Raw genomic sequence first — 13326 nt, 5'->3', positions numbered from 1 at the left:
GTCCTGAGGAGAATCTATGCGAACATCTGTGAAGCCCTTGAGGACAGTGACCACCAACCCACCCTCCTCTCCCTGGGCTCCTCTGCTGGGATGCTTATCTGACCACTGAGCACATTTACTAAGTGATGAATAATTCATTGGAGTCTCTCTTGTATAGGTTTATTTTTTCCCCTTTCTATTGCAAATATAAGATGAAAGTTGACAATTTTGTCAGAGATGACTATACGGCAGAAGTTTTGCTTCTTATTATTCCTCTATGTAAATAAAATGTTGATGATTTTTTTAAAAATCACTTAGCTCTGGATTCTTAGACATATCAGATGAGGAATAAGCTATGGGAGTACAAACATTTACTGTAAATTAAGATTTCAAGCTGAGAGTCTGAACATAGTGCTCTATTAATGAGTTGGCTTTAAAAATCCACATGATGTTGCAGGGAGCACAATACATGTAAAAGTATTTTGAGAAAAGTATAAAATTCCATCTAAATGTAAAACGTACAGAAGGTGGGGAGAGGGAATGGGCACATGGTCAGATGTCCATTACAGAATGTGCATGGATGTCCAAAGGGGACCCCCTTCGGAAACAGAAGACTCTAACCCTCTCCAAATTCATTAATCTAGAGTGGGGCACTATCCTACCCCTAAATCCACAAGCCAGCCCTATCAGAGCAACAGCTCAGCAGGGAAGGCTAGAACAGATTTCTTTCTATTCAAGACTTTGATTTCCAGTTCTTCCCTCTACTTGGTACCTACTTGTCATCTGGAAAGTTAAAGTCTCACCTGGAATCTTATGAGCAGGTTGGTTCTTGGCCATGCTGTCAGATTTGGGTCTGCTCTGTTGCTTCTCTGCAAAATCAGATCTTGTGGTAAGGTTCTCTCTTCCCAGGATCCCCTGGGAAGCACTTCTTCTGATTTGTGGTTCTATACCTACAGAAGGTGAAATTGGGTGCAAGGAGAGTGAAAGAAGCTTGGTAAAATGGTCTTGTCTCTCAATCTTGTGCTTCTGTGAAGAAGGGATCTTTTTCAGTCGGACTCCAAAAAGGTTTTCAACATCAGCCTTACTGGAGGGTAAATTTGAGTAGCTGTTATTTTGATTACTACTCTCAAAAACCTCCTCCTTGGAGTAAGTGTCTCCAGAAGTGGATATTGGCCTGATAGGAGGAATGGTGAACTTCCTAGCAGGAGTCAGAATATTTTTAATGAGTTCTTCAGAGCCTTGGTTGTGTTTTCTGGTTTTGTTTGGAGAAGATGGATCTCTTGGTAGGGACCAGCTGCTAGGATTGTTCTCAAAAATTGTTCCCTCGGTAGCAGCAGCACTCATGGAAATTAAAGAAACTTGTTGCTGATACTCAGGGTCTGCAAAAGCCTGAAAAGGGTGTCTGGAAGGCAGGTGATCCTCAGCACTGATCCACTCTACAGGTACACTCACTGATCCTGTTGAGAAAATCTGTGGCTGGAATTCAGCCCCATCCTCAGCTTGGAAGCACCATTCTTCAGGAGAGCTCTCAGAAACTGAGGAGATTTCTTGCTGGTACTCAAGCTTCCCCAATGTGTGGGAAAGGTTTCTGGGAGGCAGCTGCTCTTGAGAACTGCTCCACTTCATAGGATCACTCTCTGAATGTGAGGAAACTTCTTGTGGGTCTTTAGGTCTCCCCAAGGACTGTAAAGGGCATTTTGTAGGCAGCAACTTCAAAGAAATGCCTCCCTCAATATCAGCACTCTCCCAATCTGGGAAAACTTGGTGCATGACTTTAGGCCTCAACAAAGATTTAGAAGGTTGATGTGAAGATGGAGGAGTCACATAAATCTGCTCCTCAATAGCAGGGCCTTCTGAAAAGACTTGCTGTTCCATAAACTTCACGAATGACTGGGAAGGATGCCTTGGAAGCAGCGATTTCTTAGACATGCCTTTTTCAACAGCAGTGTTCTCTAGACATGAGGATATTTCCTGAACTTTAGACCTCACTAAGAAGTGGATGGGATATTTGGGAGGCAGTGGCCTCTCAGAAATGCACCCCTTAACAGCAGCACTCTCAAAACTTGATGACATTTGCTGGACTTCATGTCTCACAATGGACCAATGTCTGGGAGGCAGCAGTTCTGTAGAAGTGTCCACCTCAATGACAATACTCTCTGGACCTGCAGAGATTGGTTCTTTGACTACTGGTTTCACCAGGGGATGAGAGGGCATTCTGGGAGGCACTGGCTCCACATGACCGCTCCATTCTGCAAGAGCACTCATTGAACCTGAGGAGACTTGTTGCTCCACAACTGGTCTCATCAGAGGCTGAGAAGGAATTCTAGGAGGCAAAGGCTCTATAGAAATGCTCCTCTCAGCCACAACACTCTCTGGACCTGCAGAGGCTTGTAGCTCAGACTTAGGGCTCATCCAGTGCTGGTGAGTGTATTTGGGAGGCCTTGGCTCCACAGGACTGCTACATTCTGCGGAAGCACTAGCTGAGTCATGGGTAATGGTCAGTGGCTGGAATTTAAGCCTCTCCAAGGGCTGGCAAGGGTATTTTGGCGGCAGCAGCTCCACAAACATGCCCTTGTCACTAGCAGCGTTCTCTGAGAAGATATGCTGGGCTTGAGGATTTGTCAAGGATTGGGGAGAATATCTGGGGAGCAGTGGCTCCACTGAAATGAACCTCTCAGCACCCTCTGAACCTGAGAACACATTTTGTTCAACTTTGGGGTATATCAAGGGCCGAGTAATAACTTTTGGAGGCAGAGGCTCCATAGAAACACTCCCCTCAACAGCTGTGCTCTCTGGAAAGGAGGAAACTTTTTGATCGACTTTAGGGTTCATCCACGGCTGGAAGGCATATCTGGGAGGTGGTGGCTCCACAAAAATGCTCCCCTCAGTCACAGCACACTCTGGACTGGCAGAGATTTCTTGCTCGGCTGTTGATTTCACCAGCGGCTGAAAATGATGTCTTGGAGGCTGCAGCTCCATGGAAGTGATCCCCTCAATAGTAGCAATTTCCGGACCTGAGGAAACTGGTTGCTCAACTTTATGCCACCTCCGGTGCTTAGGAGTCATTCTGGGAGGCAGTGGCTCCATAGAAATGGCCCACTCAAGAGCAGTGCTCTTTGGACCTGCAGAGGCTTGTTCCTTGGATTTAGGGCACATCCAGTGCTGGGAGAAGTGCCTCGGAGGCATCAGCTCCCATTCTGCAAAAGCACTCATTGAACCTGAGGAGACTTGTTGCTGAACAAACGGCCTCACAGAAGGCTGAGAAGGGCGTCTGGGAGAAATCTGCTCCACAGAAACACCCCACTTTTCAGGGGTGTTCTTCGAAACTGAGGAGATTTCTTGGTGATCTTTGGGTTTCCCCAAGGCTGGGTAAGGGTGTCTGGGAAGCAGATCTTCCTCAGAGCTGCTCCAATCCTCAGCACTATTGTATTTTTCAACATAACTATTTGATCCTGGGGACACTTCACCTTCAATCTCCCCCAAAGTCTGGGAAGCACATCTGGGAGCCAGTTGCTCATGAGAACTGCTCAATTTCCCAACAAAATCTTTTGATTCTCCGAAGACTTCTTGGCCATCTTTGGGCTTTTCCAAGGACTCGAAAGAGTATGTGGGTGCCAGCTGCTGTTCAGAACCATTGCCCTCCTCTGAAACACTCTCTGAATCTGAGACTTCTTCAGCTTCTGGCTTCCCCAAGGACAGGGAAAGGCATCTGGGAGGAAGCCTCTCTGCAGAAATGCCTCCCTCTGCCAAAACACTTGCCATACCTGAAATGCTTGCTGTAAAGGCCTGGAGGACATTTTCAGGAGGCCTTTTTTTGCAGATAGTTGGGATATCTCGAGCTGAATCCATTTTAAATTGGACACTTTGTGAATCAAAGCTGGAAGCATCTTCTTCTTCTGATGGGGTATGAGAAGGATCCACAAACACCTGAGCCTCCACTACCACTGAGAACATGACATCTTGTTGGGTTGTAGAAGGGATTTCCACCACCGGTAAGAGAGAAGCTTTGGCTTCTGTCTTCTTGGCTCCAGAAGCCCCATCTTCATGATATGGTGATGGACCACAAAGTATGGACTCTTTCGTGTCTTCAGGTATGGGACGTGATGCTGATGCTTTTCTGGCTCCAACATCTAAATCAGCCTTTCTCCCTCCCATGTCATTTTTATCTGAAAGCAATTCCTGAGGGGTAGCAGTTTCTGCTTGTGGAGCTCTGGGCTGCTCCATGACTTGCTTCTCCAAGGACAGATGCCAGAAAGGGCTATCTTGGGCAGTCTGATCAGCAGTTGGGGACCCAGCTCTATCACCTAGGCCAAGCTTGCAACTGAATTGTTTAGAGCTTCTTCCTCGGGGTCCACACTCACTCTTTCCTGAAGCACTTGATCCTTTTTTTCCACATTGTCTTCCATATGCTGCTGACCATGAGTAGCCCTGACTCCCAGCAGCATTTGTATTTGCAGCCTGGTCTGTTGTCTTATCATAAAGCTCAGTTTTGTTGCTCTGTTCCTGACTTGAGGGACCTGTACCAAATAGAAATAAGGAAAGGAAAAATATGTGTGCTTTTGACTTCCCAATATAAAAACAGTCTGCCTTGGCCCAATGGGTACCTTGTATGAAGAAGGTAGCTATTCAGAAGACAGAGAACAACTTGGTCACTTTTAGCCTTCTGTAGTTGAAAATTTTTAAATCAAAGTTAAATCCCAGTTTTATGAACTGATTCCAAGGTTGGCTCATCACCATTATATTAACAGCCTGGTCTACCATTAGGGGTAAGACACATCAAAAGGCAATTTTTGCACTTGTAGCAATGATTACATTTTAGGGAACTGGGAAGGAGCAAAGGAAAATTTTACTTTCTAATTAGTATTTGTATTTTCTACTTAATTTTCATATCATGTGCAGGTAATTTTTTTTTTTTTTTTTTTAGAAAGGTGTCAACAGGGGTTATATGGGAGATAGGGTTATAGCCCCCTTTTCTTCTGCTTTCTATTCTCTTGTCTTAAAACAGGGTGTCCAAATTGCAGCCCGTGGCCAACTGTGGCCCATGATCCATTGTTAATTGGCCTGCAGCAAATTCCAAAAATATATTTAGTTTACTTAAATAAACCAGGGGAGGCAATATGTACTTCACCTCGAGTGAGTGGCCCAGCTGTTTGTGTATTTTACTGCCTGTGGCCCTTGGTGAAAAACGTTGAAAAAAGTTTGGACACCCCTGCCTTAAAATAATCTGATGTAATATACATGCAAAGCAGTTCTTGGAAAGCCTTAACAATTGCATTGACCCATAGTCTTCAGGTCAAGCACAAGGCAACAGTGATACAGATTGCTCCTCTCCTCTCCATACTTTTACTAAGGTGCTCAGCTTGATCCCCAGGTGGGAGGGCCCTTGCTGCCTTCCACCCTACCATCCACTGCATCCCAAGCTCCACCTAGTACTTTCATATCCAGCAGATAGCAATGAGCATAGCTACCTGCATGCCAAACCACTTTTCTCAACTGTATGGAAAACCAATCAGTATCTGCCCCCATGGACACAAAATCAGTTCTATCCTCTGTGCATAAAAGGGACAACTATGAAAAATAAATATGAAAAAAGATGAAAAGAAAATAAAGGGATTGCTCATTTATTTTTTTTTCTTTTTCTGTCTTTCTTTTCTTGCTTTCTTTTTTTTTTCCTTCTGCAGAACAGTTTTGTAGTTTTGTTAGTTTTCATGGGAAAATGTGTTTAGAGATATCCTGTCTGTGTACCCAGGTGCGAAATCCTTTGTGGCAAAAATATGAAAAAAACTGTTTGACTTAATTTGTGGAACTGGAATTTTGTTTTATCAAGTATCGCTTGAAATTATGCTGCTATCAGCTTGAGCCAACATCCACATATACACACAGAGAGAGATTTTTACTCCAGTGGTATTTGTTGTTTGGAGATTTGATGGGTGTTGGCTGCCAAGGACATCTGTCTGAAGCTGCTCCAGCCCTCGTTGCCCATGGATATGGGAACTGGTCTTACTGTTAATGCAAGACCTTTTCTCTATACCAGAAGAGAAATGCAAATTTAAAAAACTAGGTTTTGGCCAATTCCATTATTATGGTCTGGTTCTGTTGCTGAGGGGAATGCTGAAGGGGAAACCATTGGCTGCCCTCAGATATCTGGTCTCACTGAGGAACTCAGCATGTACATTAGACATAGAGTGGATTAAAGAAACATATTTTTTAAAAAGAGTAAAAATAAATTAAAAAAAAGAAACTTACAAACAAACACAAAACATTTCTGGTTGAAAATTCATTTAGATAAAATAGGGATCCACGTATGACCCTTTACCTAAATTCCACACAATTGGCAAGTGTATTAATTAGGCAGTTAAATGGAGAAACATTAGCATGTATCTTAAATTGAAAGCTCTCTGAGGACCAAGGATAGTAGGCCTGGGTAATTCTCATTATATAGCTCCTGTCACATAGCACTATGCAATTAAGCTTACAGTACATGTTTCTGGGTGAGGGTAAAGGTGTGCCAACCTGCACTGTCTTTTGGGGGCTTCTTTTGGTAAGCTTCTTTTGGTCTGGTTGTACTCTTCCCTTCAGAAACCAGTGGAAGGTTTGGCTCCTCCTGCTTTGGTTTTACCTGAAAGAGAGAAAGAAAGAGGTTGAATCAGACTGAAGTGTTCTCCACCTACCACGGCATGGTTGCCAAAATCAAAAAACATCAAGAAAAAAGTCCCTGATATCCAAATGGCTCTGCTGGGAGCATAACAATACCATTAACAATGAAAATTATTTCCAGTGGCATCTATCAGCTGGTGATCATTTTACTCATTGGAAGTAGTTCACTCCCTCTGAAGTTTCTGATCTCTGAGTGATATTCTTCAGGGAACTCTCTAAAACATCCTGAAAAACACTGAACCAAACTGCAAGGCCATAAATCTGCAAATGAGGGTGTTGGGCCTGATAACAAGCATATTTTTCGCAACACTAGAATTCTGAGATTTGCTTCATCAGACCTGGGAGCCAAATTCAAATCCTGTTTAGCTTTTTTGCAGGGAATTTTGTGAAAATATGAATTATGTCTTTCTAGCTCAAAAGAAGAAAAAGGACTGTGGTTTTGTTGGGAAGGAAGAAAGAAAAAGATGAAGGGTTCAGCCCTTATACTTAAGGGTTGAAATTGGTTTAGTATAAACAAAGTTTCCAGATAATTACAGTGCAGCTTTGGAGATGTCTGAGTGGCACTGCACTGAACACTGTCCAGAATTTGGGTAATGTAAACCTTTATGGTGTGCATCTAAAGACAAACGTACAACTCTTTATGCTCCCATTTGAAGTGCCCATGCAAAAAGACTCAGTTCAAAATTATTTATTTTTGAGTCAATGTAGTAAGGTAGACCCTGGTAGAGATCTGCTCCATCATTTACACTCTGTGCCCTTGGGCACGTTATGCTCTAATTTTCTATGTCCATATCTGTAAATTGGGGATAAGGAGAATCCCATGTAGGACTTGCAGACCTAACAAATTCCAAAGCACGGAGCAAGTGGCAGCAGCCTCTGTGTCATATATGATGCTGGGCCCTTTTATTTCATCTGCATGTCAGGGAGAGTCACAAGGAAGAAGCAGATGTCCCAGCCTTCTTAGAGAGTGCTACCCAGGTCTTTCCTCAATTAGGTTATGCAGAAGGAAAAAAGTCAGAAAGGTCATACTAAATTTCACTTGGCCAGCATTGCCCATCTCCCAGGTTTGCGGTGAAGTGTCCAGGTGATAATGCATATATAGGATTTAGCACATAGTAATTGGTCACCCTCTGCTTGACACAAAACCAAGGACATCCTGTCAGAACCATCATAGGACTCCCTGGGCCCACCACCCTACTAACTCTTCTTTCAACTTGTACTTTGTTCTCTTACTAAAGCTAAATTGAGATGGGAGCAACATGATGGGGGTGAAAAGAGTAATGGGTTGAAGTCAGAAGACTGGGTTCTAGTTCTGCTTCTGCCACCACTAGGGTGTGCTTGGGTAACTATTTGTGCTTTAATGTCCTTCCCTGTAAAATGCTTTAATTATAAGATCTTTTAGTCCCTTTCAGTGCTGATGCACAGCCCTTCACTTATAGCCCATAGTCACTGAGAAATTGGGTGTTTGACCAAAGTGAATCGTCCAGATAACTGACACATCTTTATAAACATCAACATCTTTTAATTCTTAGCTTTTAGTAAAAATCTTTTCCAAAAGCATTACTTCCCTATATTCTTAAATAGAGATCATGTAACATAGTTGAAGTTTCCGTGATGACTCGGACAAATAATGAACATGATCTATTACATTGGATTATGATAAACAGTGTGGCCCTGAGGGACTTATAAAGGTGGGCAAGGTTCTTGATCTCTATACTAAATGTCCCCTCTCTACTATTGACTACCACTTTTCTTTGCTGTCAGATCTCTGAGTCTGATGTGTGGCCATGTTTTTAACAGAACTGGCTCACCTAAGTGTAACTCTGCCTTCTACAAAGTCATGTGACAGAAATTTGTGACATCAGTATGACACCAAAAGATCTTTGGAAGGGTTAATAGCTGAGTGTTTGTTTGTTTGTTTGTTTGTTTGTTTGTTTGTTTTTAAATTTATTGGGGTGACAATTGTTAGTAAAATTACATAGATTTCAGGTGTACAATTCTGCATTACATCATCTATAAATCCCATTCTGTGTTCACAACCTGGAGTCAGTTCTCCTTCCATCACCATATATTTGATCCCCCTTACTCTCATCTCCCACCCAATAGCTGAGTTTTAATGCTTGGAGGTGTCCCAAATTGCAATGCTGCAATTTGTAACTTATGTGTCTTACCTGATTAATAATTAAAAGAATCCTGGGCGGCGAGGTCCCGGCCAGCAGCAGCGGCGGCGGCACGGAAAACCGCGGTGGTACCCACAGTTCCGGGCACGCATTTGATCCAAGGGCGGAACGGAGAGCACAGAGACCAGGAGGGCTCAGCTTAACAGGCACAAAATTCAACATATCCAGAGGCCAACTCCAGACCAAAGCAGAGTACTACTGGGTTTGACCTACAAGTCACACACCCAGAGGGAATTCTCTGCAGGCAGAAGAGCCCAAGGAAGCCAAACAACATTTAAGTGGTCAACCCTCATGCAGCAGAACACCCTGCGGTGGGCAGAGCCAAGTCTCACAACGAGTCAGCCTAGGAGTTAACCCCACCTACTCACAAGCAAAAAGCAATTAAAGATCTTGAACAGGACAATATACACAACACAGCAGTCACCTTTGGAGCACACGCAGAGGAGAAGAATGAAGTAGTGCAAGTCAAATATAAAGGACACATACTACATAAGGTAACCTAGCAAGAACTAAGAACTCTAGGGGATCTACCTAATACGTCAAAGCAAACACAGAGAGTCAGCCAGAAGGGGGAAACAAAGATACACGTCCCAAATACAAGAACAGAAGACACCTCCACAACTGGAACCAAATGAAGCAGACATAACCAACCTTTCAGAGACAGAGTTCAGAACACTGGTGATAAGAATGTTTAAGGAGCTTAGAGAAGACATAAAGAAGGATGTAGAAATCATAACAAACAACCAGTGAGAACTAAGGAACACAATTAGCGAAATTAAGAACTTCCTTGAAGGAATTACCAGCAGGTTAGATGAAGCAGAGGATCGAATCAGCGACTTAGAAGACAAGGTAGCAGAGATCACCCAAACGGAACAACAGAAAGAAAAAAAGAATAAAAAACAATGAGGATGGCTTAAGAGACCTCTGGGATAACATCAAACGCAACAACATGCGCATCATAGGAATACCAGAAGGTGAAGAGAGGAAGCAAGGGATTGAGAACATATTTGAAGTAATAATGTCCAAAAACTTCCCCAACCTGATGAAGGAAACCAACATACAAGCCCAGGAAGTGCAGAGAGTTCCAACCAGGATAAACCCAAACAGGTCCACACCAAGACACATTATAGTTAAAATGGCAAAGCTCAAAGACAAAGAGAGAATCCTAAAAGTAGCAAGAGAAAGACAGAGGGTTACATACAAGGGAACTCCCATAAGACTATCAAATGACTTTTCTACAGAAACATTGAAGGCCAGGAGGGAGTGGCAGGAGATACTCAAAGTGATGGAAAACAAAGGCCTACAACCTAGATTGCTTTATCCAGCAAGGCTATCATTTAAAGTTGATGGAGAGATAAAGAGCTTCCCAGAAAAAAATAAGCTAAAGGAATTTATTACCACCAAGCCAGCATTGCAAGAAATACTAAAAGGACTTCTGTAAATAGAAGAAAGATCAAAACAACCTAACTACAAATTTAAAAATGGCAATAACTATGTACCTATCAATAATCACTTTAAATGTAAATGGATTAAATGCTCCAATCAAGAGACATAGGGTGGCTGACTGGATAAGAAAGCAAGACCCTTGTATATGCTGTATACAAGAGACTCACCTCAGAACAAAAGACACACACAGGCTGAAAGTGAATGGTTGGAGTAAGATATTTCATGCAAATGGAAATGAGAAAAAAGCTGGAGTTGCAATACTTATATCTGACAAAATAGACTTTAAAATGAAGAACATATTAAAAGACAAAGATGGGCACTATATAATAATGAAGGGATCGATCCGACAAGAGGACATAACCCTAGTAAACTTCTATGCACCCAACATAGGAGCACCTAAATATATAAAAGAGGTACTGACTGACATAAAGACAGAGACCAACAGTAACACTATCATAGTAGGGGATTTCAACACACCTCTGACAACAAGGGACAGGTCTTCCAGACAGAAAATCAATATGGAAACAACACCCTTAAATGATACATTGGACCACTTAGATTTAATCGATATTTTCACAACATTTCACCCCCATGCTGCAAAATACACGTTTTTCTCAAGTGCACATGGAACATTTTCCAAGAAAGACCATATGTTAGGCCACAAAACAAGTCTTGATAAATTTAACAAAATTGAAATCATACCAATTGTCTTCTCTGATCACAATGCTATGAAATTAGAAATGAACTACAGGAAAAAAAACTGGAAGACACACCAATTCATGGAGGCTGAATAACTTATTACTAAATAATGAATGGGTCAAGCAGGAGATCAAGGAAGAAATCAAAAGTTATCCTGAGACAAATGAAAATGAAAACACTACGACCCAAAATCTATGGGATGCCGCGAAAGCAGTCCTAAGAGGGAAATTCTTATCATTGCAGGCCTACCTAAAGAAACAAGAAACATCACTAATCAACAGTTTATCATCACACTTAAGGGATCTGGAAAAAGAACAGCAAAACAAGCCCAAAGGGAGCACAAGGAAGGAGATAATAAAGATCAAAGCAGAAATAAATGAAATAGAAACCAGAAAAACAATACAAAAGATCAATGAATCCAAGAGTTTGTTCTTAGAGAAGATAAACAAAATTGACAAACCTTTAGCCAGACTCATTAAAAGAGAGAGAGAGGACCCAAATTAATAAAATCAGAAATGAAAGAGGAGAAGTGACAACGGACACCGCAGAAATACAAAAAGTTTTAAGAAGTTACTATGAGCAACTATATGCCAACAAATTTGACAATCTGGAAGAAAAGGACAATTTTCTAGAGGCGTACAACCTTCCAAGGCTAACTCAAGAAGAAACAGAAAACTTGAAAAGAATGATTACAACCACGGAAATTGAATCAGTAATCAACAATCTCCCAACAAACAAAAGCCCTGGACCAGATGGCTTTGCAGGTGAATTTTACAAAACGTTCAAAAAAGAATTATCACCTATTCTCCTCAAGCTCTTCCAAAAAATCCAGAAGGAGGGAAGACTCCCAAACACTTTTTATGAAGCCACTATCACCCCGATACCAAAATCAGACAAAGACACCACAAAGAAAGAAAACTACAGGCCGATATCTCTAATGAACATAGATGCAAAAATCCTCAACAAAATATTAGTGAACAGAATTCAGCAATACATTAAAAAGATCATACACCATGATCAAGTGGGATTCATCCCTGGTATGCAAGGGTGGTTCAACATCCGCAAATCAATTAATGTGATACACCACATTAACAAAATGAAAAATAAAAATCACATGATCATATCCATAGATGCAGAAAAAGCATTTGATAAAATCCAACAGCCATTTATGATAAAAACCCTTAAGAAAGTGGGAATAGAGGGATCATATCTCAACATAATAAAGGCCATATATGACAAACACACAGCTAACATCATGCTCAACGGGGAAAAGCTAAAACCATTCCCCCTAAGATCAGGAACAAGGCATGGTTGCCCACTTTCTCCACTTCTATTCAACAGAGTGCTGGAAGTTCTAGCCACAGAAATTAGACAAGAAAAAGAAATAAAAGGCATCCAAATTGGTAAGGAGGAAGTAAAATTATCATTATATGCAGATGATATGACACTATATATAGAGAACCCTAAAGACTCCACCAAGAAGCTATTAGAGCAGATAGATGAATTTAGTGAAGTACAAGATACAAAATTAATATTCAGAAATCAGTTGCATTTGTATATACCAATAATAAAACATCAGAAGGAAAAATTAAAAAAAACAAACCCATTTACAATTGCTCCAAAGACTGTAAAATACCTGGGAATAAATTTAACCAAAGAAGTAAAAGATCTGTAGTCAGAAAATTATAAGACACTGAAGAAAGAAATGAAAGGAGATATAAATAGATGGAAACACATATCATGTTCATGGATAGGAAGAATTAATATACTTAAAATGTCCATACTGCCTAAGGCAATATACATATTCAACGCGATTCCTATCAACTACCAACGATGTTTTTCACAGAAATAGAACATATAATCCTAAAATTTATATGGGACCATAAAAGACCCCGAATAGCAAAGGCAATCTTGAGAAATAAGAACAAAGTGGGAGGTATAACAAATACCTGACTTCACATTATACTATAAGGCTACAGTAATCAAAACAGCATGGTACTGGCATAAAAACAGACACATAGATCAATGGAACAGAATAGAGAGTCCAGAAATAAATCCATGCCTATATGGCCATTTAATCTATGACAATGGAAGCAAGAATGGACGATGGGGTAAAGACAGTCTATTCAATAAATGGTGCTGGGAAACCTGGACAGACACATGCAAAAAAAATGAAGCTGGACCACCTCCTTCCACCATATACAAAAATAAATTCAAAATGGCTTAAAGATTTAAATGTAAGATCTGAAACCTTAAAATATCTAGAAGAAAATATAGGAAGAAACTTCCCAGACATTACCCGGAGTAAGATTTTTACTGAAAGATCCCCTCAAGCGAGGGAAGTAAGAGAAAAAATAACCATGTG

General features: G+C 41.2%; 1 protein-coding gene across 1 annotated transcript in view; it reads right to left on the bottom strand.

Moving 5' to 3' along the window:
• KIAA1210 (KIAA1210 ortholog) overlaps positions 1 to 13326 on the bottom strand; it is a 114683-nt gene that overhangs the window by 5082 nt on the left and 96275 nt on the right. The window contains exons 7-8 of the mRNA XM_033116819.1: positions 6493 to 6598; positions 783 to 4496 (exon numbers count right to left, since the gene is read on the bottom strand). Coding sequence (XP_032972710.1) covers positions 783 to 4496; positions 6493 to 6598 — 3820 coding nt within the window. The remainder of the gene's footprint in view (positions 1 to 782; positions 4497 to 6492; positions 6599 to 13326) is intronic.

The sequence above is a fragment of the Rhinolophus ferrumequinum genome, chromosome X (genome assembly GCF_004115265.2).
Source record: "Rhinolophus ferrumequinum isolate MPI-CBG mRhiFer1 chromosome X, mRhiFer1_v1.p, whole genome shotgun sequence".
Taxonomy (NCBI): Eukaryota; Metazoa; Chordata; class Mammalia; order Chiroptera; family Rhinolophidae; genus Rhinolophus; species Rhinolophus ferrumequinum.
Note: the sequence above shows the minus strand (reverse complement) of the source record. Positions and strands in the feature narration are given on the sequence as shown.